This window comes from Chrysemys picta, chromosome 5 (genome assembly GCF_011386835.1).
Source record: "Chrysemys picta bellii isolate R12L10 chromosome 5, ASM1138683v2, whole genome shotgun sequence".
In the NCBI taxonomy this organism is placed as follows: Eukaryota; Metazoa; Chordata; order Testudines; family Emydidae; genus Chrysemys; species Chrysemys picta.
The window spans coordinates 57219359-57245527 of NC_088795.1; the positions used below are offsets into that span (position 1 = coordinate 57219359).

The 26169-nt window shown below is 42.8% G+C and overlaps 2 protein-coding genes across 7 annotated transcripts in view; one reads left to right on the forward strand and one right to left on the reverse strand.

The window, feature by feature from the left end:
* Window positions 1-3848, reverse strand: part of TTC29 (tetratricopeptide repeat domain 29) — a 219867-nt gene extending 216019 nt beyond the window's left edge. The window contains exons 1-2 of one of the 6 annotated variants that reach the window (XM_065596439.1): window positions 3713-3838; window positions 990-1022 (exon numbers count right to left, since the gene is read on the reverse strand). The gene's annotated coding sequence lies outside the window, so the exon portion shown is untranslated. Of the gene's footprint in view, window positions 1-989; window positions 1023-2863; window positions 2996-3712 lie in introns of those variants that run through there. The other 5 variants (XM_005284274.5, XM_042850269.2, XM_024103418.3 and 2 more) reach the window with 5 other exon arrangements.
* Window positions 3849-21783: 17935 nt separating this feature from the next.
* LOC135983647 (uncharacterized) lies at window positions 21784-24374 on the forward strand. The gene is made up of 2 exons (XM_065596442.1): window positions 21784-22762; window positions 23757-24374. The coding sequence occupies exons 1-2, from the start codon at window positions 22186-22188 to the stop codon at window positions 24230-24232; spliced, it is 1053 nt and encodes a 350-aa protein (XP_065452514.1). The 5' UTR covers window positions 21784-22185; the 3' UTR covers window positions 24233-24374.
* Window positions 24375-26169: the final 1795 nt, after the last annotated feature.

Consider the following 26169-nt stretch of genomic DNA (forward strand, 5'->3'; position numbering starts at 1 on the left):
ATTAATTAAGAGAAAAAAAAACTTTTGAAGTGATAATCAAGCTAGCCGAGTACAGACAGTGTGATAAGAAGTGTGAGAGTACTTACAAGGGGAGATAGAGTCAATGTTTGTAATGGCTCAGCCATTCCCAGTCCTTATTCAAACCGGAGTTGATTGTGTCTAGTTTGCATATCAATTCTAGCTCTGCAGTCTCTCTTTGGAGTCTGTTTTTGAAGTTTTTCTGTTGTAATATAGCCATCCTCATTATATGTTCCATTCTATATGCATCCGAAGAAGTGGGCTGTAGTCCACGAAAGCTTATGCTCTAATAAATTTGTTAATCTCTAAGGTGCCACAAGTACTCCTGTTCTTCTTTTGACCTGAAACTGGTGCTCTTAGCTGTGTCCCATACTAGGCAGCATGACAATCATAACTAACTACAACAAACATTTTGGAAGGGATATTAAACCTTGTGCTTCAGGGCTTAAGCCAATCGCTATTAAATACCATGATGAGAGCTATGAGTGTTGGGGTGGGGGACAGATTATCCCACATTGCCTAGTATGGGGTTCTTATTCCCTCCTCTGAAGCATCTAGTGCTGGCCATTGTAAGAGACAGAATACCGGACTAGGCAGACCTTGGGTCTGATCCATAGAGCTCTGTGAGGATATAAAATTTGTATCTGCATCCAATCCGTGATCCACACACATGGTCAGTGGATATCTGCAGATTTGCAGCGCTCTAGATATAAAATTTGGATCCTTATCCATCCAAGATCTGCAAACATGGTCTGCGGATAGTCACCGCATCCGCAGATGCAGATATCCATAGATATAAAGCGGATGTCTGCAGATTTGCAGGGCTCTACTGATCCAGTATGGCAATTCCTGTGTTCCTATGATTAAGCACTTTGCTGCCACAATAGGCATTCTAGAAATCAATAAAGTCAACGTTACAGGGCTTTGGACTGGAAAGTGGTAGAGAATAGAGAATATAACTGAACACTTACTGTATAGAAGGCACTTGTTCACTCCTAAGATGGCTAAAAATAAGAAAAACAAATGTATTGACTCTACAGAGTCCAATGAAGTTATTAAATTTATTTACTCTATATAATAGCTAACTTACAGAATGTTTCATAATGCCACTTTGTTTCATCTACCTCCCTTCTAACACAGTTCCAAATCCCCACACCATTAAAACAATCAGAATTTGCAGTCATGGGGATCAAGACATTTAGTTGCCCTCAAACAGAGTACTGACTTTAAGCTCTTGGAGCAGAGGCCATGTCACTTTTCGTCTGCAAAGCACCATAAATGCTTATGGCACTGTACAAAAGCCCTGACTCTGCAACCTGATTCATGCAGGCAAACTCTTAAGTTCATGATGAGTGTCTCAAAAGTTAACGGAACTCCTCATGGGCACAGATCCTCCCATATGATCCACTTACATGACTGGGTGTCACACAGAGATATCTGTATAACCATTTATCTATTATATGACTAACTGTATAAAATTGATACTTATTTATAAAATATTCAAGAGTAACCAAATGTCAGCTTGACAAAAGATCACGAACAAAGTGTGATGCTTCTGAGTGTGAATCAAGACTTCAAGAAACAACTTTCACGAGCCATGAGTGAAATCAAGCATCTTCAGTCATGTCTATACTATGGACTTTTAAGGGGAAATTCCCACCTGTGCTACAACTTTCAGCTGCTCAAAATGCTGGATCCCACCAGAACTTTTCCTAAATTAGGTCTCCCAATAGTAATAGCACCAGTAGCAATGTTTTCTGAAAATTCCCTAATGAAGAGAAGGCCTTCCTGAGAACTGGTGCTGCTTCACTAACCACACCATCAGGAGACAGGAAAAGAGAAAGACCAGCAGCAATATGAAGAAAGATAGGTAGGTAAGAAAAGGGTGAAAACAGAAATAGGAGGGATAAGGGTGAAGTGGCTTTGGGAGATGGGAATTAAACAAAAGAGCTGAAGAATAATGGACAAAAACACAGTTAAAGGAATTCACCATGTGATGCATCATTTTAATGGGATAATGTCTCACAGTGGAGGATTGAGGACTCTTGCCATTTGCAATTTTTTTTGATTTGTGTGAATTAACTATCTGATGAACTTTGAGGAGAGTAAAGGAAATCTTATATATTAATCAATTGCAAATTTGTCTGGGAACACACTATTATTTGTGTAACTTAACTACAGACTCTTTTAACTGTTCACTTATTTAATTTTTAATCAGAGCTCCAGTTTCCAAGAAACTGGAAACCTATGCGAATCTAGGGGAAGTATTTTGAACTGTTAAGTGTGGAGACAGCGGTGCGCCTACTGGTCCCCTCGCGGTTCTTTTCAATCACTTCTTCCAGCACACTCAGAACTCCGCTCTAGGAGACTGGAACCACGCCATTCTGTTGCATTTACAATAGCAACAGGGCAAATAATATTTTTGGGGGGGGAAAGCATTTGTGGCACACACACAACAGGAGCGAGCGACCCTCCAGCTCCAGCACAGTGCAAGCGCCCTGACACCGCCAAAGCATGCAGCACGAATCGCACCGCGGCTTCTTGCCTTAACGCGCAGCGCCAGACACACTCTGCAGCTTACGCGCAGCGGGGAGCCCTGCGAGCGCCGGAGCCGTGCAGCCCTGCTCTGAGCTGCAAGATCCCCCCGCCTACACGAAAGGCTGGGTGTATCCCCGCCGTCCCCCCTCCCCACGGCACCACCCCGGGAGGGGGCAAACCAGAAACCCACATAGGAATTAACAACACCCCCCACCCCAGGGACCCGGCGGGGGAAGCGGGGCCTCACCCGACCAACCCCCACGAACCCCCCACGGGGTGACTGGGCCGGGTAGGGGGCGATACCCACATGGGCCCCGCTCACCCGCCGGCCGCACCTGGCCGAGTCCTAGGACGCCTAGAGCCGTCACCGTGGGAACCGGGGCGGTGCCTGCGAGGGGAGGGGCCGGAGCGAGAAGCGATGTGAACATGCGCAGTAACCTCGGCTGAGGTCGGGGCATTCGGTTCTGCCCTCAGTTGGCGTCACTGTCAGTTCCCTGCCATGAACGGGGCGGGGGTAGAATTTGGCCAGGTGTGAGCGGCAGATGGGGAGGGGCGCTGCCAGCCAGCGCCGCGGCGGGGAGACTCCGGCGTAGGGAGGAGCAGGGGGATTAGGAGGGGACCCCCTTGGGGTGAGCCAGCGGCAGTGGTTGCAGAAATTGGGTGTAGGTGGCCGAGGAGGTTTGTTCCCTGGTGGGACGGAACGTCTCAGCAGCCACTCCGGGGCTGTGCCTTGTAGGCATAGCGTGGCCCAGTGCCAAGCAGGGCAGCTCTTCGCTCTCTGAAATGATGTACCCAGAGTCTATGAACCCTTAGCGCGAACAAATACGCTAAAAAGTCAAAATTTACATACTTTGTTTAAAATACCTAGTCAATGCACAGAGCTGTGACATGACCGCATGGAGCCTCAGAACAGCTCTCACGTTTGTCTTCTGGGCTGCTCGGGTGGCTGGAGTGGTACTCCCAGTTCCTGTCATGCACTAGAAATGGAGTTTCAGTCAGTTTATTTTTTTTTAAAGCAGTATTTTTATGACTCATTGTCCACAGAACATATTTTACCTTGGTTATTATTGTGCAAGTGGATATTATTGTGCTTCTGCATGTATGGCTTGAGTAGTAAACTCTTTGAGAATAGTCTTTCAACAAGTTTTGCACTCACCTTATAGTAATGGCATCTAGGCCCTGCTCCCCTCGTTTGCTTATGAGAATGTGCCAAAAGCCTCTCTAAAGTCCAAGTACATCCTGCCAACTAATTCATCCCATCCACTGGGCTGCTTGTCCTGTCAAAGAAGGAAGTGACGTTGGGTTAGCACAATTTGTTCTTGACAAACCGATGCTGGCTTTTACTTATCACCTTATCATCCTCCATGTTTGAACAATTTGTTTTTAAAAGGTAGTTTACTGCCCAAAAACTTAATTAAGGCAGAGTTAAGCTTGCCCAGTGGTGTCTTGTGTCCTTCTGGAATGTGGAGAGTGGCTAAAAACGTAAGTCTCTGAAAACCAAGAAATAAGAGGGTAATGTACACACAACCCCTGCAATGCAACCTTAGCTCGTCTCCTCCCTTTGAGCTTTGACCAACAAATCAGTAAGACAAATGGTAGCACCTTACAGATGCTACAGAGCACTTTGGGAACAGAGCATATGAGCACTGTATAACAAAATAACTTCTTTTTGCTCAAACAGAGCTTAGGTTTAGGTCCAATTTAGCAAAGAGGAGCTACCTACACCTGGTCTCCACTCAAAACCGAGCCTACTCTACACTAATCACCCTAGACTTGCAAAATGTTATCTCCCCTTCAGCCATGCCCAGAGGATTGCTTCTGAGACATTGTCTTCACTTATCCCTCAGTCCCAGCACTACCATGTTTACCACCTGACTGCTGGCAATTCTCATGGCAAGATGATGTCCTTGTGCACCTCTGCTGACACAGCCTATAGACTTAGCACTGAAAGGAGGGATAATTGATCCCTTAGGCAGTGGTTCTCAACCTTTCCAGACTACTGTACCCCTTTCAGGAGCCTGATTTGTCTTGCATACCCCCAAGTTTTATCTCACATAAAAATGAATTGCTTACAAAATCAGATATAAAAATACAAAAGTGTCACAGCAAACTATTACTGAAATATTGTGTACTTTCTCATTTTTACCATATAATTATAAAATAAATCAATTGGAATATAAATATTGTACTTACATTTCACTGTATAGTATATAAAGCAATATAAACAAGTCATTGTATGACATTTTTAGTTTCCAGTGACTTTAGTGCGTTTTATGTATCCTGTTGTAAAACTAGGCAAATATCTAGATGAGTTGTATCCCCTGGAAGACCTCTGCGTACCCCCAAGGGTACATGTTCCCCTGGTTGAGAACCACTGCCTTGACAATTCTACCAGCCTGCTCCAACTAATCCCTCACCATTCAGTACAGCTACACTGAACACAGACAATGGCAGTTGGAGTGGATGCAGCTAACTACTTGAGTTCAGGTCTGTGGAACACAACACAACCAAGGGCAGGGGCGCAAATTCTGACAGGGAGACCTTCCTCTGGTAGAATTTGCTACCCATGGACTAGGATATGGGCAAAATTCATGGTAGCAAATTATGACAGGGAGTAAAACTTGCTGCCATAGGACCTGGCAATGGGGAAAGATATGGCATAGCAAATTACGGCAACGAAGCAAAACATACCTAGATGTCAGTAGCTGCTACCAATAGCAAATTGTTCTGAAAGCAATTTGTAACTACACTGGCAATGCAGTCTCAGGCACCCCACCTCATCCTTGGGGGCCCTGACTCCCTGCTGGGGCAAGAGCCACGTGGGGGCCCTCAATGCTAATCGTGATAGGTGTATAGGATTGCCAATTTTGGTTGGCTGTATTCCTGGAGGTTTCATCACAGGACAATCTTTAATTCCTGGAGACTCCAGGACAATCCTGGAGGCTTGGCAACCCTAGGTGTATGGCAGTTGCACACAGAGGGACTGCAATCTTAGTGTGAAGAGCTGATGTCAGTGTTACACCTCCTTCATGGCCTGTCTCCACAGTGGGAGCCTCTCCAGAATCTTGCCTTCCGCTGGAAAAAAGTTAAATGTCTTTCCCTTATCCTCACCACAGAACCATCCCTAGCTCAAAGGAGGACAACCCGGTGACAACTGCTGCTCCTAGTTCTGGCTGGCTGCTTCAGCCCCAGAGTGAAATTAACTCAGATTAAACTCTATGACTGCTAATTGGACTTCTTAGGCAAGAGTGAAAAAGCCAGTCATGTCAGTTTCATTGCTGTTGTTTTGAGGAGTAAGGAGCAGCAATCAAGGCAGACACTGGTGCTATTCCATGGGGGAAGAGAAACCAAATAAGGCTGATGAGCCAAATGCTAAAAGTTTTGGAAAGTAAAATGTTAGACTCAGAACCTGCTAGAGAAGAACCTGGCATCATGGTTACAAAACTTCAGACTGAGCAGAATAGTGGATTTTTCAGCAATAATAGATAAGGAGGTGAAGGCAGCTGGAGTTTGAAGGGGAGAAGGTAAATTCAGTTCGTCACTGAGGAAGAGTTGTTGGATAAACACTTGAAGATGTAAGAGTTAAGGGGGAGAAACCATCCAGATGAGATTATGCAGGGTTTAACTGAAAAGAGAAGAGATGAGCACAGAGTTTCAAGGGATGCAAATTTGCAGTAAAGACTAAATTCCTATTGTAATATCAGCATCATACAAGAATAGCTGTCTCTCATTGTCCCTTTGTAATAGGCTGAAATCTCCATTCCCTGCTTCAGTGGGCATTGATCCTGCTAGTAAAGGGATAAGATGGTTCTGGTGACTTTAAGGCAAATTACTCATTGTCCCAATTCCAGTTTAATATAAGCAAGGTGGGAGTGGCTCTCTGGAGGGAGAGGATCTAGGGGGTATGCTGAGCAGTCCTGAGATCGGAAGCCTCAGAGCAGCCAAGTGTGGGGAGAAGCATGGAGCTGAACTTTTATCTTGTTAATTTTTGTTGTTCCTAAACTAAACCCCATGAAGGGATGGACTGTTGACTGGACACAGTGAAATGGCTTTGGTGTAAAGAATGTTGGCCAAAGCACCTTCAAGGCATCCTTGATAAAAGAATTGCCTCCTTAGTGTTACCTGTCTAGATGAAGTATAAATATAATAGCACAATCATTCATCAGTCATTGCAAGAGACTTTGGGCTTTGTATCCTCATTTGCCAAAAGGTGGACCAATGCAAAATAGAGTTCATCAATAGGGTTTCCCTGATACAAAAGTACAGTGCACAGTAACAAGCCTCAGTGTAGAATGCTGCGTCTTGATCAGTGCAGTCATCCACTCTTCATTGGACTTTACTGGATATACTTCTGTATTAAAGGCAAAGGTGGCTGAAATCGCCTCCAGTGCATGCCAAGGTTAGGGCAATCCTGCTTCAAAGCACAAGCAGAGGCCTACATTGCATTTAGCTGCTCTTCCTCCTTTGATAATGCAGCGCTGGTGCCGGAGCAGATATATTATAATTCAGCTTGGCAGAATTCGATCTTTATTTATATAATTTCAATGGTAAAGTTCAATGTTTATTTTAAAACATTTTAATTTTTTTATCTATTTAACATTTTCACAGTTATGGGAAATTATGGGGGAGAGGGTTAAAATAATTATTTAATGACAGTAGACTCAAGATTCAAAAAGGTAAAGTTTAATAACTGTTAAAACACAAATTGTCAACATCACACGTCAAAATATACAAAATAAATAGCCTTAAACTGAACTCTAATAAGTTCTCAAGCAGCATTTTTCTTATTTGCCTGTCAGACAATTTCAATTATCATCAATGAAAATATTTGTTCCTTGGTTTGCGTGTGTACAGTGAAATTGAGGTTTACTGACATTTACTGACAAAAATCTAATCCTTCCAAATTTAATTATATAGTAGATACTACTTATTAGCAACTCCTCATTTGCCAGCAAAGTTACCATTATCTGGCAGTTGCCAATAAGTGGAAGGCAGTTTTGCAAGGCCGCAGTCAGGGAAGGAAGCCCTGCAACCTTGATGTGTATAGGGCAGCAGTGGGGAGGGTAGCTGCAACCTGGATGTTGTGGCTTTCTAAGAGGAGTGGGGGCACTAAGGGTTCATAGAGTTTTACAGTACCTCTCCCCACACCATCCAGGGATCGCAACTCAGCACATCCCAGTGCTTCCTTCTCTGGGTACAATGTCCCAGCGGGGCACAGCTTGGAGAGAGCACTGTGCAGCTCCAGTGTCTGGGCATGTTCCAGCACTTCCTTCCCTGGCTTCAGCCTCGCAAACCTGCCTGAAGCTGGGGCCTTTCTTACAAAAAGTGTCCTTAATAAGCTGTATACTGTTGCCAATAGCTGAATCCCATTAATATTAAAGTCAACAAGGCAGAATTGTTTGCCAACAAAATGTTATTAATAACTGGAAGTTGTTACTATCCAAGTTGCTATTAAATGGAAGCTACTGTAACTTGATGAAAGCTTCTTAGACTTTGGGGAAAACATAGCACGTGCTTGTAATAGTTGAGTTATAAAATACAGAAATTACAGTTGAAGAGATATAATTGAATTGATGGGCTATTTGAGAAGGAAGAATTGGAATCAGATAGAATAATGCATTTGTCCCTTTCACTGAAATTAAAGAATTAACTGGGAAATCCATGTTTAGTTCTAACACAAGATAGCAGGGATTAAGAGTAGGGTGACCAGACAGCAAGAATGAAAAATCAGGACGGGGGTAGGGAGGTAATAGGAGCCTATATAAGAAAAAGACCCAAAAATCGGGACATCTGATCACCCTACTTAAGAGATGTGAAATAGAAGTGTGAAGCTGGAAATAAAAGGCAAGTATTGAAACTAATTCCTGGTTAGGAATAAATGAATCACGAGAATACCAGCTGATAGGGAAAGGTCTCACATAAAACCCTAGGTTAGCTGGGACGAAAAGCAAAAGAGAATCCCACATTTATAGGGAGCAATGCTACCGTATTCCATGTCAAGAGAACCAGAGGCAAACTGGACTAGGGAGCACTGTGACCAATACAATCCAACATCCAAGATATGCAGACAGTTCTGGTCAAGGGACTTTGTCATAGTAGAATTTTCCCTGTTATCTTTTGAAACTTCAGTCTAATGCCATCACAAAAAATTAAACAATTTAAAGCAATATTTCATCCCATAAAGCTCTGGGAAAACAAAATCTAAAAATGACAGCATGAAGAGGATGCTGATGATCTTTGCTAGGACACTTCCCTATTGCTAGAATTTATTATTAATGTATATAACACAGAAGGGCCTAGAGGCCCAAGTGAGGATCAGGATGCCATTGTGCTAGGCCTTAAACACATATAGAGACAATCCCTGCCCCAAACAGGTGGAGACCTGTGCCGACACACAACCCCACTGAAAATAAAAGAGATACAGCCATGCAGAGCCTGTATCAGGATCAGAGCCTTAAAGTTATTTATTCTTGGATTTAGAAAATGCTCCCTTCTAACTTGTCTCCTGACCATCTTTAAAAAAGGGAAGAAGGAGAACCTGGGAAACTACAGACCCCCAGTCAGTCTCACCTCAGTCCCTGGAAAAATCATGGAGCAGGTCCTCAAGGATACCATTTTGAAGCACTTGGAGGAGAGGAAGGTGATCAGGATCAGTCAACATGGATTCACCAAGACCAACCTGATTGCCTTCTATGATGAGATAACTGACTTTGTGGATATGGGGAAAGCGGTGGATGTGATATATTTTGACTTTAGAAAAGCTTTTGATATGGTCTCCCACAGTATTCTTGCCAGCAAGTTAAAAAAGTATGGATTGGATGAATGGACTATACGGTGGATAGAAAGCTGGCTAGATTGTCTGGTGATCAATGGCTAGATGTCTAGTTGTCAGCCGGTATCAAGCGGAGTGCCCCAGGGGTCGGTCCTGGGGCCGGTTTTGTTCAACATCATTATTAGTGACCTGGACGATGGGATAGATTGCACCCTCAGCAAGTTTGTGGATGACACTAAGCTGCGGGGTGTGGTCGATATGCTGGAGGGTAGTTATAGGGTCCAGAGTGACCTAGACAAATTGGAGGATTTAGACCAAAAAAAAATCTGATGAGGTTCAATAAGGACAAGTGCAGAGTCCTGCACCTAGAATGGAAGAATCCCATGCACCTCTACAGGCTGGGGACCGACTGTCTAAGCAGCAGTTCTGCAGAAAAGGACCTGGGGATTACAGTGGATGAGAAGCTGAATATGAGTCAGCAGTGTGCCTTGTTGCCAAGAAGGCTAATGGCATATTGGGCTGCATTAGTAGGAGCATTGCCAGCAGATCGAGGGAAGCGATTATCCTCCTCTATTTGGAACTGGTGAGGCCACATCTGTAGTATTGCATCCAGTTTTGGGGGGCCCCCACTACAGAAAGGATGTGGACAAATTGGAGAGAGTCCAGCAGAGGGCAACGAAAATGATCTGGGGCTGGGGCACATCACTTACGAGGAGAGATTGAGAGAACTGGGCTTGTTTAGTCTGCAGAAGAGAAGAGTGAGGAGGGATTTGATAGCAGCCTTCAACTACCTGAAGGGGGGTTCTAAAGAGGATGGAGCTCGGCTGTTCTCAGTGGTGGCAAATGACAGAACAAAGAGCAATGGTCTCAAGTTGCAGTGGGGGAGGTCTAGGTTGGATATTAGGAAACACTATTTCACTAGGAGGGTGGTGAAGCACTGGACTGGGTTACCTAGGGAGGTGGTGGAATCTCCATCCTTAGAGGTTTTTAAGGCCCAGCTTGACAAAGCCCTGGCTGGGATGATTTAGTTGGTGTTGGTCCTGCTTTGAGCAGGGGGTTGGACTAGATGACTTCCTGAGGTCTCTTCCAATCCTAATCTTTTATGATTCTATGATTCTTCTATTATAAAAGCACAGCACCAAATGCTTCACAGAATTATTGCAAGTACTGTGACTGTGTGGACAGGACACTGGACTGGAACTTCGAAGATGCAGATCTGCCACTAATCTGTCTTCTCTTTCCCTCGCAGCCTTTGTTGTCATGTCTATTGAGATGATAAGAAACAAATCCTGGCCCCAAAAGTTTATTAGGTGTACGTACACTGTCTAGCACAATGGAGATGTAGTCTCAGTGGGGGCCTTGAGGTACTACCATAATAAATAGTTTTAATAATTACTGTTATTAGATGTTCTACCAAAAGTCTTTGGTATAAATTTAAATTGCTGGTTTTATGAAATTTTGCAGGATAGGTTTAATTGCTCTGTAAAAATATCTGTTTACATACACTAAGGTAAATGGAGTGGAGGAGCATTGTGACTTTGTCAATGCAGAGATTTAAATATGTTACATAGTGTTTAGAAAAGGTTGATTTCTTCAGGGTTGGAGAGAGGGGTGGTGGTTCAGAAATAACTAAGACAAAACTTTGTCCCAGCAAACCTTAAAACTAAAAGGGTCAATATATATATATTTAGAAATTATTGTTATATATATATAAAAGTTTTGGAACAGAAAATTATTAGAAACATCCATTTTCATAAGAGACATGATACATACTGTTTTGTGCTTGAAATGTATGTGAAATGAAGTCTGTATTTTTTAAATGAACCCTTTCCTTCAAAACTGAGCTGATGCAAGGGCCTCAGTGTTGTCAATCTTTTTTGGGTGTTTTGTTGTTTTGTTTTTTTAAACTCAGAGTTTTTGACATTGGCTCTGATTTCACTTAAACATAGAAGGGTCCTGCTCTAGTTTAAATTGCTGGCATAAGAGTATTTATGCCATCAGAGGATCAGGTGTAGTGGAGTTCAGTTCTGCCACACTCCCTCTTGGTGCCACCTTATGTCAGGTGGCAGGGCAGACACATATAGGAAGTAAATGTGTACTGTCTGCCAGCTTTATGCCCACAGAGATTCCTCCTATACAGGCTGCTTTGTGCTGCATAATGGAGAATCTAAGCCCATATCTACTTGATTAATCCCCACCATGAGGAATTGTATTTTGCACTTTTCATAGAGAGAGATCCTCCTGTAGCAGAAAATACTATCAGCTCTCCACAATGAAGGATACAACACCAACATTTAAAAAAATCCAAGCTGATAAAATGGGTGACCAAAAATAAACAAAGCTAGGCTGCCACTAGTTGACCAGAGGGATGGGTTGCATGTAATGTGCACACTTGTGTCTATGATCCCAAATAAATGTGGCATCCTCAGTTTGTTGTTTTGCCTCAGTCTCTGTTTTAGGTAACTATTTTTTTTTCTTCTAACCAAGTTGATATGTAAGAGTTTTAGCCTGTCAATGCTGACAATGCTCTTTCAGGCAGACACTAAAGTTGTTTGTAAAAGAGATGGACTATTACCTGTACAGCATGTCAGAAGAGAACTTGAGTGAAAAAACAAGAGCTTGAGGCCTTCACACCTGCTCAGTTACAAAGAAAATTTGTGAGAACTGGAAAAGATTCAAACGGCAACCTGACATTTATTGGCAACATTCTGGAAAAAAAATCTAGCTAAGCACTGAACAAGCAGTGATTTTACTCCATGTTAGGGTCTCCTGCATTAAACATTTATAAGTCATTTTACTTGGAAGAAGAGTAAGAAAAAAATCTTATGGAGATATTTTAGAAGTTCAAAGGATCCCTCAATCCAAACAATATGTAACTTACAGGAGGCATGTCTTTAACACAAAGAATCAAAGCCAGTCTGTATCTGTGTAGTAATATGGAGAGACAGTAGCCTTTCCGTAGTGAAGGATGAAACCAGCTTCCATTAAAAAGCTGTATTTTAGCATCCTTGTAACTGGCTTGGAAATTTGTTTGGCCTGAAAATTGTCGGATTCACTCTGAAGAGAAAAGAGTTCATTTTTGCAAAGTTTGAACAAAAATTATTTCAAAGTTATTAACATTTTTTGTGTCAATAGGTTTGGGCTCAGTCCTGCTCCCATTCCTTTCAGTGGAAATTATGGGACCAATCCTGTAAATGTTGATGTGAATTGGAAGGGTTCTGTTTGCTTGGATTTTACTACTGTTGATTGAGGTAGTTTTTACCTTGCTAAATTTTACACATAAGAGTACCTGTAAAACACACACGGCCAAATTTTCAAATTCATTTTCATGAGCAAAAATGTGTGTCCAGCTATTTGCATGCTTTAATACCTAAACTGTACATGAAAAATTTACAGTATTTTGGTATACATGTGCAGTCATTTACATACACAAAATATGTGGACACATATTGAAATGCAAGCGGAAAATATGGTTGTTAATGTGTCTTGTCTGCAAATGCAATAGTGGTGAGGACTGATCAAAGCCTTACATATGGATAATCTCTGAGTGATACTTGTAATTTATTAGAAAAGTAGTCAGGAGCACACTTTATTATTATTAGTTATGATTGTTTTAAAACTTAGAGAGGAGGAAAGCTTTTAGGCTTTAAAGTGCATAACAACCAGTATCTGTAGTGATACGTTCTTGTAGATATTAAAAATTATGGCAGCCCCATCATAGATATTCTGTCAGCTGTTAAAGTCTCTCACAGTCACAGCTGCCAGTCATCACCAGAGTGACTGCATAGCTGTAAGAATATTACTGTATGCTTTGCCTTGTAACAAGGGATTCACCCCTCCAAGGCAGTTAGCAAAACACTCAGCCATCACTTCATTCAGAAACCTCCCACTGACTACAACTGGAATGCTGTCTGGAATGACGGTAAATTACAGATGAATAGTCACTCCAGTGATGAAAGGCACACCATGCCCAGAGTGACTGTGGCAGCAATAATGCTTCTTGACACTAAATAAAATGTACAGAAACACAGAAAAGTAAAGAGTCACTGCCCAGAAACATTTAAAGTGTTTTGCATTCAGTCTTTTTTACCTGAATTCCATATTCATCATATTAGCTTTCCTTTACAACCATCACAGACCTATCATTTCTCAGAATGGATTTTCTTACAGTAATTTTTACTCACACACACACACCCTATCCTACATTTCTCCCCCACCAACTTTTATGATTACGTTATTATTATGGGAAGTTAAAATATACTTAAGACAATAAAGAACTCTCCCCTCTGCTGTCACCACTTGATTCAGATGGAAGTTCACAAGATTTCACATCTTTTGTTTTTCCAGCCAGAATTAGGTATCAGTCTCACAAACAGCCCCCTCCCTGTGCACAATGTTCAAAACTCTCTTTTAGTGTTTTGGCAACCTGCATGGCAAGGAGGAGGGACACAGTTTGCAGCAGGAAAATTATGTTTGCAGGAGGCACTAGGAAGCCAGTCTGTGTGCATTTGGTTTGAATGCTAGCTGCAGTTGCATCTGTAAATATAGTTTGATTAATAAAGAGACAGTTTAGTTTTAGAAATGTGGAGCACTCATATTCTTACCCAGCATGCAGTACATGAAACAAGTGCATTATTCAAAGTCACCAGATACATGCTGTTGCCACTCTGTTTCCATTAGAAATGTACAGGAGTTTGTGGGCAAAGCTGCCAGTAAGGGACTCAGTCCTGCAAGATACTAAGCAGCCTCAACAACCAATGACTTCAGTGGGAGCTGAGAGTGCTGAGCAACTTGCTGAATCAGTCCTAAGGCCAGATGCAGCATGAAGCTAGCACCTCAAGCAGCAAGTGGAATGAAAAAAAAAATAAAATAAGGATTTCACAAATGGAAGGACTTCTCAAAAAGGTAATAATTAGCCATTTTACCAAGTTAGGTGGTCCCAATCTTCCAGTCCACCTCAAGGAGGGCTCCATCAGAAATGGCTGTGAACTTCTGATGTACCCAAATGATTGGTTTTTTTGACAGCAGTAAAGTGTAACTTGAATTTAAAAGTTCCCTCTACAATAAGAGCTATTTTTAATTTGAAAGACAAATGTGGAGCTTACACTCACCTTGCTGGTTTGCATCTGATCTTTTCTTTCATTGCAATTTTTTGTGAATACATACCTGGATAAGCAGCATCTTGCTGATTAAAGATTTCTACTTTTCTAATGTGGCACTTGCATTCTGTTCAATCAACCAGTGTGTCTACATGATGTCTCTCCTTTTTTAACTTTCTGTTTGAATGATGAGATGGAGACAGCAGATGAAGATCAAAAACCTACAGTGTAGAAACCACTGTCAGGATCTCTAGTCTTGCTGTTCATTATATACATATTATGCTTCAATATACCTGATCAGTGTCAAGTCCCACTGCTGGCATGATAGGCTGAAGGAAGAGCCAAATATTTGTGAGAAAAGTCAAGCCTCCAATACCTTTAGTTCAGCTTTTCACTCCTTGTCATATTTCATCTCACCATATCAATAGTAGTTTAGATGGAAGTCTTCCAAAAGAGTATTAGAGCAAAACGATTAAACACCTTAAGATTCTGTTTTATCAACTTTCCTATTCCTTCTGTTTATGCCAGTTAAACCACTATAATGCAAAACTAAATAAAACTGGGGACACGTTAGGCTAGTCTTACACAGGCTGGTGACCACTCATTCACTCAAGGTGTTCCCTTGACTTCAATGGAACTACTCATGTAAGTGAAAGCTTGCAAACAAACTAGCCCTAAACACACAGCTCACAGGGAGGGGTGCTGGAACAATTAGAATAGAGGGGGTGCTGAGAGCCTTTGAACCAAACTGTAAACTCTGAATATGATGGAAACCACTTTAAGTCAGGGAGTGCAGTAGCACTCCCCAGCACCCATTGTTCCAACACCTATGCTCACAGGTTGTTATAGGAAAGAAGATAATTGTATTTTCTCTGGTTATTTCAGTAAATGCTTATCTCTATTTCTGAAGACTATCTAGCATGATTTAAAAACTGATAATTATAGTGACATTAAAGGATACGTCTTTTTGGGGAAAAAACCCCAAACTGAGATATTATACTTTAAAGTGTGGCTTTTAGAAGTAATTCTTTGAGGTATTCTAAATGCATTTGTTATAATTTTCCTCTCCCTTTGAGCCCTATGTAGTTGAAATCATGGTAACTAAGGCATCCCAATACATTTTTCACAAACTCTCAGACATTTCTAAAGTAGTTTTTCTATAACCCATGTCACATACACAGGATAAATGAGGTGGAGGAGTGGTATGGAAACGTTAGTAGCACTTGCTTGGTATGGCCTGCTTAATTGACTTGTGGCTCCATTACTCATGAGTAATATAGTCATCCAAAACTCATGCTGATAAAACCTTCATACCTTGCCACACCATTCTATATTTGGTATATACTACTACTTATGTTTACAGACGAACAATATTTTAGAGAGTTTTTAAAACATTCATTGGGATATTTTTGTAGCCCTCCACTTGTAAAGCCAGACACCGTCATTATCATGAGTCCAACTATATGAGGCTCAGAAGGAGCCATAAACACCTCTAAAATAACCTAAAATACCTAAAAAAAAAGTCACAATTTTGAAACCAATGGACGAGACTTTAAAAATAGGAGTTCAGTTTAGGGCTCCCAAGTCAATGATCTGATTTTCTGTTCTCATTGAAAAAATCAGGTATCTAAATATGGCCTTTACAATGGGATTTTTAAAACTCAATGAATGTCTAAGATCCTTTCAGGGTAAAATGAGTACTGATCTTCATTGGGAATCTCTCCATTTGGTATAAAGCTTTTGTTTTTAGCCCTGTATGGGTGAAAGATACCAGTATTTAAAACTGTGACATTTTTCTGTTTACAAAACCAGTCCTCAGTGCAGAACTGAATATTGCCTGTCCTGGGCCTTCGGCAGGGTAATATCTGAGAAAAGGAGGAGGAAACTTTTCTCTGGGAGGCTGATTTAAAGAAAATGGTGAGTGCTTGAAGCTGCCCAGGGAATTAGATTTTCAGAATAAGTCAGGTAGAGATGGATTAGTGGGCAGAGGGCTAGTAAAGCAGTCAAAGGTGCATGATAAATATATGAATCACATAGCTCTGCAATTTATCACAAGGCTCCACAATTTATCCTGTTGGTAGGATCTTTAAATATGTGGTATGTGTGCGTGCATCCATGTATGGGTGAATTTGTATATATTTCATATAGATTTGTGTGTGTCATATAGATGTTGACTTACTAAAACATTTCTAATGTGATCACCTTATTTGCTTCAGCGACTTTTAACATAAAAAGTTTATCAGGAAAGATTTACTTATAAAAGTTTATCACTCAGCATCACTGATACAGCTGGTCAATACTTGATCCATTTCATTGCTATTTCAATATCCACTTGACATACAGGTTAGCATAATGAATTATGCGGGAAAGCCTAAATAAACTGTTAAGAAATTAGAAGTCTACAGAGGTGCAGTTTGGTAAAGGATACAAAAGAACAGTGAATTTGTATAGTCAGATGTCTCTCCCTGGAAGAGTGAGTGTTATCTTTCTTTCATGAGCTTGAAAGACCTGGAGCTCCTGATTGCCTCAGGCAAGTGAGTCTGAAGGTTTCCTTCGTGAGTGAATAAAAGATAATAATCAAAATCTAGGTCGAGCTGCTGTTTATTCTATGGAGAGGTGGGGTTTTTTTGGAGGGGGGGGTTGGGTTTTTTTTGAGGAAATATTTAAAACTTGAAGTCAGAATTCATATTACTAACAGATGCAGACCATGTTTATCTGATACTAGCCATTGCAAACTGAGCTAAATTCTGCTCTCTGAGTTACATCACAGGAACTCTGTAGTAGCTCCTTTGACTTCATTTGAGTAACACAGCATAAAAGTCAGCACAGAAATTTTCTCACTGTAGTTGCAGTCAGAAGGCCCTACTGCATTTTGTTTATTCAGAATTACAGGACAAAATTCAGCTCCAGTTTAAGGGGGCACAATTCCCATTTATGGGTGGATAAGTGAATTTGACCCTCCAAGTTTATCCAATATAGATATTCAAACTTTATCCATTTTGGATGGTCTTCAGGCTACACTAAATGGAAACATATCTGAGAAGGCTATAGATTTCTTGGTAAAGGAGTCTTTCACATTCCTAACAAAAAATAAGTCACCCTTTAGAAGTGAGATATTCTCATTTTCAAAGACTCATTTATCTCACTGTATGACGTTAGATTGTCACAGATTAACTCTACTTTAAACTATACTTTTAACTATAAATTATATTAAAACTGAACAAATTATTTATATTACTTAATACATAAATAACCAACATTCTGGATGTGTTCTAAAGAATTAAAAACAAACAGGTCTTTAATTATTTATACCAATGCAAAAATAAGTGTAGTGCAATCCTTTGTGTTCCTCCAAATGTATTGCACTGCACTGCATTTCAGATTGATTTTTTTAAAACATGGTCTTGTGTAGGAACCGAGACCTTAAAGTCAAAACAGACACTATAAAATACACCTCTACCCCAATATAGCGCGACCCAATATAACACGAATTCGGATATAACATAGTAAAGCAACGCTCCGGGGGGGTTGTGGGGCTGTGCGCTCTGGCGGATCAAAGCAAGTTTGATATAACGCAGTTTCACTTATAACGTGGTAAGATTTTTTGGCTCCCGAGGACAGCATTATATCGGGGTAGAGGTGTATATTAAACAAATGCTGACACACAAGTTCTCTCACACAATTCTCTTTGTTTGTTACAATGCACTAAGCCACAGGAAAAAATTCATTTTACATCAGAGAAATTAATAGGTAGGAAGAGGGCCAGTGGAGATTGCCAATATTTATATATTGAAGGATAAATATTTTTCCAGTGATTTGGAACTATGAACCTGTGCATATAGCTCACCTAGGTAACTATATATTCTTATTACTGTTAACCTCTTCTTCCTTCTGCTACTCCCTCCTGCTGTTTGTAACTCTCACTGCTTCTTGTTTTAAATTAGACTGTAAGCAATTTGGAGCAGTGATTGTGTCTTATTTGTACATCACCATGCACAGTGAGAACCCAATCTTGATTGAGACCTTTGGGCACTACTGCAATGCTAATAATAAATAATGTTACCCCTTTCTGGCCAGAGCAGTGAGCCAAAGTTCTGAGCTGTGCAAATTGTTTCCATTAGAAGGACAAATTGGTGGAGTCAGGTGTATCTTGGATGCAATCATGTCTAATTACAAAGACTGTATTAAGTCCTGTTTTCCTGAACACAGGAGGAATCTGAACAACAGGAGGGAATTTCTTTGCTCACAGCTCCAAGCCTCATTCATCCAGTGTTGAGCCCAAAAGGCTGTTTCAAAGGCTTTTCTCGGGGCCAGGCTCACAGTGCTTGTGCAGTTGTGAGAGTATCTCCCCTCTCTGCTTCTCTGGTGTTTTTCTCCTTTCTCTCATGGACACATGAACTGCTCTCTACCAAAGAATATCCAGCAAAAACCCTCCTCCCACATAGTTCTCATTCCTGAGCAGACTTAGGGTAGGTCTATACTTACCTCCGGGTCCGGCGGTAAGCAATCGATCTTCTGGGATCGATTTATCGTGTCTTGTCTAGACGCGATAAATCGATCCCAGATCAATCCCGGAAGTGCTCGCCATCGACGCCGGTTCTCCTGCTCCGCGAGAGGAGTACGCAGAGTCGACGGGGGAGCCTGCCTGCCGCGTCTGGACCTGCGATAAGTTCGAACTAAGGTACTTTGACTTCAGCTACGTTATTCACATAGCTGAAGTTGCGTATCTTAGTTCGAAGTGGGGGGTTAGTGTGGACCAGGCCATAGATGTGCCTTTGTTTTGGCCAGTGACATGTGCCTGGGTCTGGCTTTAGGCCCTTATTGTTTCTTACATTTATCCTACATGAAGGGCAGCTGTTACACTACCAGTTTCAGTGAGGTTTAACCCAACCTATAACAATAATTATAACTACATAGAAGAGGTGTCTTGTGCACCTCAAATGATTTGGAAATTCTCTTTCCATCCAACTTCCAGAATGACAGGTAAGGACTGCCTTTGTTGGCATGAACTTTGTAGATGCCTATGGTTTTATGTAGTATAATAAGCTTGGGGAACAGCTTTTAGTAGTCAGTTATTTACATTTTAAATGTTTACTTGCTGAGCATCAAAAACACTTGCAGCATTATGAAACCTCATGCAGCTTGTGTGAAACAGGACTTGGCAGAACAGTTTGTAGGAATATAATAACCAGTCATCATCCCACAATATTTTCAAAGACATTTAATGCCTTGCACCACTAGCCCGTACCCTTTTCTTTTTTTCTATTTTGCTAAAATACCGTAGCTCACACCCTTCAATTACAATGGCACTGGGGCCTGAGTCAGAGTCAAGGCCAGATGTGGAATTTTGCTTCAGCCCAATTTCAGCACAAAATTCCTCTCTTCTGAATACTTCAACAATGAGATATAAGCCCCCTTCCCCCAATAAGGCTAAGAGGTACAAAGCAGCTGGGTTTTTTGGCACTTTAGAACCTTTAAGATGAAAAGTGCTGTACAAATATATTATAAAAAGTTTCTTATATTTATCTTCACAGTGGCCTTTAAAACATAATGTATTGTGATACAAGTGTTGCATGCTTGTGAGATTTTGTTTTAGTTTCCTCAGTGTTATTTTGACCAAGCATCTGGTATACTAGACTGTTGTTCTCAGCCATCCATAAACAAGATACTGAAATTCTCATGGAGACAGTTTCAGCGTTCCCTATAAGTGACATGAATATAAGCTTCTGTTATTAAGTGTAGCTGATTAGCCACAAGGCAAACATTTAATTAAACCTTGAGAGACAATAAAATTGCACATAAATTATCCATTTAAAAGCACATAGGTCTTTACATTTCATTAAACATAGCTTAACAAATAACCACACATCTTAAACTCAATCTGTGTTTGAACAGGTTTGAAGTCAGAAAATCCCCTAGTGGATTGTTGTTGTTTTTTTAGTCATTTATTTCTCGATGCTTTTTGACTCATATTTACTTAGCCACTTGTTCATGCTGCTTTCCTGATTAATGAGACTGTCAGTCAAGTCACGAATTAACAACTGATTCAAAAATCTTTTCAAATTGTTATTTTTTTAAAATTTGTACCAACAGTCGGGTGCTCATGGACATTTTTTTTAAAGACAAATACAATATTATGTAGCTAAATATTAAAGACTCTGTTTTGATTTTTTTTTTTTTTTTTTTTTTTTTGTCCTCAGATAACTACTTTCTGTTCTACAGATCTTTGCTACAGGAAGATGTGTTTATTGTTGCAAAAGTTCACCTGTCTACTGGCATCCATGTAGACTGGTGTAAATGTATATATGAATATGGTCTTCAAATGTGAGTACCAAGATTATTCTCCCACCACCCTCCCCTCCCCCATTTTTTTTTCAGTTGCTTAAGGGAGAAATACAAGTTTTAACACCAGACTCTCCTCTTCACATTAGCTATACACTTTACATGATCGTGTGAGTTGGAAGGAAATGTTAGTGTACACCAGTAGTGCACATGGGGGTCCTTGAGGGAATATGGAGTTTACCCACTTCTCATTTGGAGAATAAGGAATTTAGTTTAACTTAGTTTAGTCACTTTTTTTAAAAAAAACACAGGTATGAATGCATGCTACATGAACTGGTTCATAAGTAAATGAAGAGGTGGGAACAGCATCAAAATACTCATGCTAGTGCATGAGCTCTGTGGGCCTGTGGTTTTATATATTATGTATTGTTCACTCATCACACTTGAGTAACATAAAATGAGGCACAGTTATCACGTGAATAGGGGGGAAAATAACTTCAGTGTTAGAAGAACTTTTCTGCTGGTGCAGAAAGTCTATGAACACTGCTACTTGGCTCAGGAGTCTTAAGGAAGAATTTTACAAATATGATATGATTGGAACAATCTTCTGTATCAGATCACTATCCTAAGATACTGTGTGGGGATAAAAGAAAACAAACATGAACAGGGAATGAGATTTATTTGCATTTGTACATGTTTATTTCCTCTTTAAACAGAAATTGTGCAGCTACTATGAAAAAGTATTTGTGCATAGTGCATGCTGCAGATTTTGTCCTAAAAAAAAAAATAGCAAAATCATGGAACTACTAAGGCATGTGCAAAATGTTACTGTTGAACCACATTGCTTTTTGTTGCATTCCATCCCCATCTTTATCTGTACCTTCTCTGTCTAGGTAATAATCATATCAGAGCAGGGACATCGCCTTTTAGTTGCAGATTATCATCTAATTTTCAGAGTGCTGAGCAAACAGTTTCATTGACTTGAATAGGAGTTGTGGGAGCTCAGAACCTCTGAAAAATCAAGCCACCTGAACACTTCTGGAGCTATGCAAATAATAATTTCTACAAATAAGACACTTAGGCCTGGTCTACACTAGGCGTTTATGTCGAAGTTAGCGCCGTTACATCGAATTAACCCTGCACCCGTCCACACTGCGATGCTATTTAGTTCGACATAGAGGTCTCTTTAATTCGACTTCTGTACTCCTCCCCGACGAGGGGAGTAGCGCTAAATTCGACATGGCCATGTCGAATTAAGCTAGGTGTGGATGGAAATCGACGCTAATAGCTCCGGGAGCTATCCCACAGTGCACCACTCTGTTGACGCTCTGGACAGCAGTACGAGCTCGGATGCTCTGACCAGCCACACAGGAAAAGCCCCGGGAAAATTTGAATTTGAATTCCTTTTCCTGTCTGGCCAGTTTGAATCTCATTTCCTGTCTGGACATCGTGGCGAGCACAGCAGCACTGGCAACGATGCAGAGCTCTCCAGCAGTGATGGCCGTGCAGTCTGGGAATAGAAAGAGAGCCCCAGCATGGACTGATCGTGAAGTCTTGGATCTCATCGCTGTGTGGGGCGATGAGTCAGTGCTTTCCGAGCTGCGATCCAAAAGAAGGAATGCAAAGATCTACGAGAAGATCTCTAAAGACATGGCAGAGAGAGGATACAGCCGGGATGCAACGCAGTGCCGCGTGAAAATCAAGGAGCTGAGACAAGGCTACCAGAAGACCAAAGAGGCAAACAGACGCTCCGGATCCCATCCCCAGACATCCCGTTTCTACGAGGCACTGCATTCCATCCTCGGTGCTGCCGCCACCACTGCCCCACCAGTGACCGTGGACTCTGAGGATGGGATACTGTCCACGGCCGGTTCCTCGGACATGTTAGGGGACGGGGAAGATGAGGAAGGAGATGAGGAGGGCGAGGCAGTCGGCAGCTCTCACAACGCTGATTTCCCCGACAGCCAGGATCTCTTCATCACCCTTACAGAGATCCCCTACGAAGCGTCCCCAGCCGTTACCCCGGACACAGAATCTGGTGAAGGATCAGCCAGTAAGTGTTGTAAACATCTAAACATTTATTTTTAACAAAACAGGAATATTAACAATTAAAAGAATGGGTTGTTCATGATTAGTGTGCCCTAGGCGCTTAACGGTTTAGTAAGGGGCAGTGCAAGTTTTGAAAAGAAATCTAGCAATGTCCGGTTTTCAGTGATTGTCCTGCACAAGCCGCTCTACTGTTTATTCCCTGCTACTGCAGCTACAGTAAAATGCGGTCTATGTGTCCGGGGATAGAGCAGTAATCCTCCTGGGACATCTCGATGAAGCTCTCCTGGAGGTAACTTGAAAGCCGTTGCATGAGGTTCTTGGGGAGAGCGGCCTTATTGGGTCCTCCGAAGTATGACACGTTGCCGCGCCAAGAGATTATCAAGTACTCGGGGATCATTGCTCTGCACAGCAGGGCGGCATATGGCCCTGGTCTTTGGAGGCTTTCCCGGAGCATTCTCTCTTTGTCGCTCTCGGAGATCCTCATCAGGGTGATGTCGGCCATGGTGACCTGCTTTTAATTAGGTAGGGGAATGTTAGTGTTGGGACTGCTTTCCCGTTCCTTTACAGAACTGTAACTGCTGGTTTGCAGCCACGCGGTGGAGGCGGGAGAGGGGCAGCCGAAAGGGATCGTTCCCGGGGACAGCCGCGAGGGGGTGGGACAGGGGCAGAGTTCCCGCTTGCCGGATTGCTGGCAGCAGGGACTGACATTGATTTAAATGTGAAATGAGGCCAGTGGTAATATAAAAGTTTTAAACTGCCACAAGTGTACGGCTTACCATGTCTGCCTGCAACAGAAATTCCGTTGTGCTGCCTCGCTTCTCAAATGTGCTGTTCAAGACCCCAGGCACTGAATGCGAAGGCCGAGAATTCGACCTTGTGCTGAGTGCGCATGTGAAAGGTGCTGTGCATGGTCTTGTTCACAGAGAAAGACTATGTTCTTTGTTCACAACTACATTTATCTTTCTGAGGAATTCACTCCCTTTTTCCCATTTCCACAGCCCCGTCTGCGACTGTCTCACAACCTAGCCTGGAATCACACTCCCAGAGGCTAGCGCGGATTAGGCGTAGGAAGAAGAGGACACGGGAGGACATGTTCTCTGAGCTTATGGCCTCTTCCCAAGCCCAGGCAGCACAGCAGACCCAGTGGCGGGAGAACTTGACCCGAATGCACCAAGCCAACATGGATCGGGAGGAGAGGTGGCGGCAGGAAGACCAGCAGGCGACTCAAACGCTGCTTGGACTACTGAGGGAGCAAACGGACACGCTCCGGCGCCTTGTGGATGTTCTGCAGGAACGGAGGCAGGAGGACAGAGCCCCGCTGCAGTCCATCTCTAACCGCCCTCCCCCGCCACCAAGTCCCATACCCACCTCACCCAAAGTGCAAAGAAGGAGAGGCGGCAGAGTCCCTGCTAAGTCTCACTCCACCCCTGCAGAGAGCTCTAGTAGCAGAAGGCTCTCATTTCCCAAACTTTGAAAAGTTCTTTCCTTCCCGCCTGACAGAAGCCCACGTCCAAGTTTCACCTCCCAATGCCATGTGTAGTTGATAATAAAAAATTCGTTTCTGTTAACTACTGTTTCAATCATGTTCTTTTGGAGGAGGAGGGGAAAGGGGGTTGGTAATTGGACAGGACAGTCTCCTTTGGCAGGGTACATAGTCGGGGGCAGGCACAGCAGCAGGGCACATACACAGTGCAGTGATGCAGTGACTAGTTGCCCCGGTTAGTCTGGGAGGTTGTTTTGATGTAATGTTGGGGGGGGGGGGGTTGCTCTGTGACTTTGTGGCGGGGGAGGGCAGTTACAGATCTTAAGCGCCGGTCCTTAGGCAGGATCACAGAGCCACACAGCATGGGATCTGTAACCGTCCTCCCCCTGCCACAAAGTCAAATAGACCCCCCATACACACAGTCCCGATCAGGAGGGTTGACAGGCTCCGTTGAAACAAGCATCCCACCGCAGCGGAGCCTGTCAATCCTTGAGTTTAGAAGCTGCATTCGCGTCACAACACTACACCCGCTCCGCACCACAGTCTGCGTCCCAGTTTTAAAAAATTCCCGCGAAAACAGTATTAAAGAAAACGGTGTGCTTTAACAAAGTAGAACTATTTTTATTTCGACACGTGTGTTGGAGGGGGGGTGAAGGGGGTATGTAACTGGATAGGATAGTCAACATTCACTGGGTAAAGAAACAGGGGCAGGTTTAGCTTCTCAGTACACAAACTATAAAGTCACAGGTTACCCTGCTCACTCAGGAACTTTGCTTTCAAAGCCTCCCGGATGCACAGCGCTTCCCGCTGGTCTCTTCTAATCGCCCGGCTGTCTGGCTGTGAGTAATCACCAGCCAGGCTATTTTCCTCAACCTCCCACCCCGCCATAAAGGTCTCCCCCTTGCTCTCACAGAGATTGTGGAGCACACAGCAAGCTGCTATAACAATGGGGATATTGGTTTCGCTGAGATCACAGCGAGTCAGTAAGCTTCTCCATCTCCCCTTGAGACGGCCAAAAGCACACTCCACCACCATTCTGCACTTGCTCAGCCGGTAGTTGAAGAGTTCTTTTTCAGTGTCCAGGGCGCCAGTATAGGGCTTCGTGAGCCAGGGCATTAGCGGGTAGGCTGGGTCCCCGAGGATGACTATAGGCATCTCCACATCCCCAACAGTTATTTTGTGGTCCGGGAAGTAAATACCTTGTTGCAGCCGTCTAAACAGACCAGAGTTCCTGAAAACACGAGCGTCATGAACCTTGCCCGGCCATCCCACGTAGATGTTGGTAAAACGTCCCCTGTGGTCCACCAGTGCTTGCAGCACCATGGAAAAGTATCCCTTTCGGTTAATGTATTGGGTGGCCTGGTGGTCCGGTGCCAGGATAGGGATGTGAGTTCCATCTATGGCCCCACCGCAGTTTGGGAATCCCATCGCTGCGAAGCCATCTATGATCGCCTCCACGTTTCCCAGGGTCACTACCTTTGGCAGCAGTACATCAACGATTGCCTTCGCTACTTGCATCACAACAACCCCCACGGTAGATTTGCCCACCCCAAACTGGTTCGCGACTGACCGGTAGCTGTCTGGCGTTGCAAGCTTCCAGAGGGCTATGGCCACTCGCTTCTGTACACTCAGTGCAGCTCGCAACCGGGTGTCACTGCACTTCAGGGCAGGGGACAGCAACTCACAAAGTTCCAGGAAAGTTCCCTTCCGCATGCGAAAGTTTCGCAGCCACTGGGATTCATCCCAGACCTGCAGCACTATGCGGTCCCACCACTCAGTGCTTGTTTCCCGTGCCCAGAATCGCCGTTCCACGGCATCAACATGACCCATTACCACTGTGATGTCCTCGGCGCTGGGTCGCCTGCTTTCTGACAGGTCTGTGCTACTCTCAGACTTCAGGACATCACCGCGGTGCCGTAGCCTCCTCG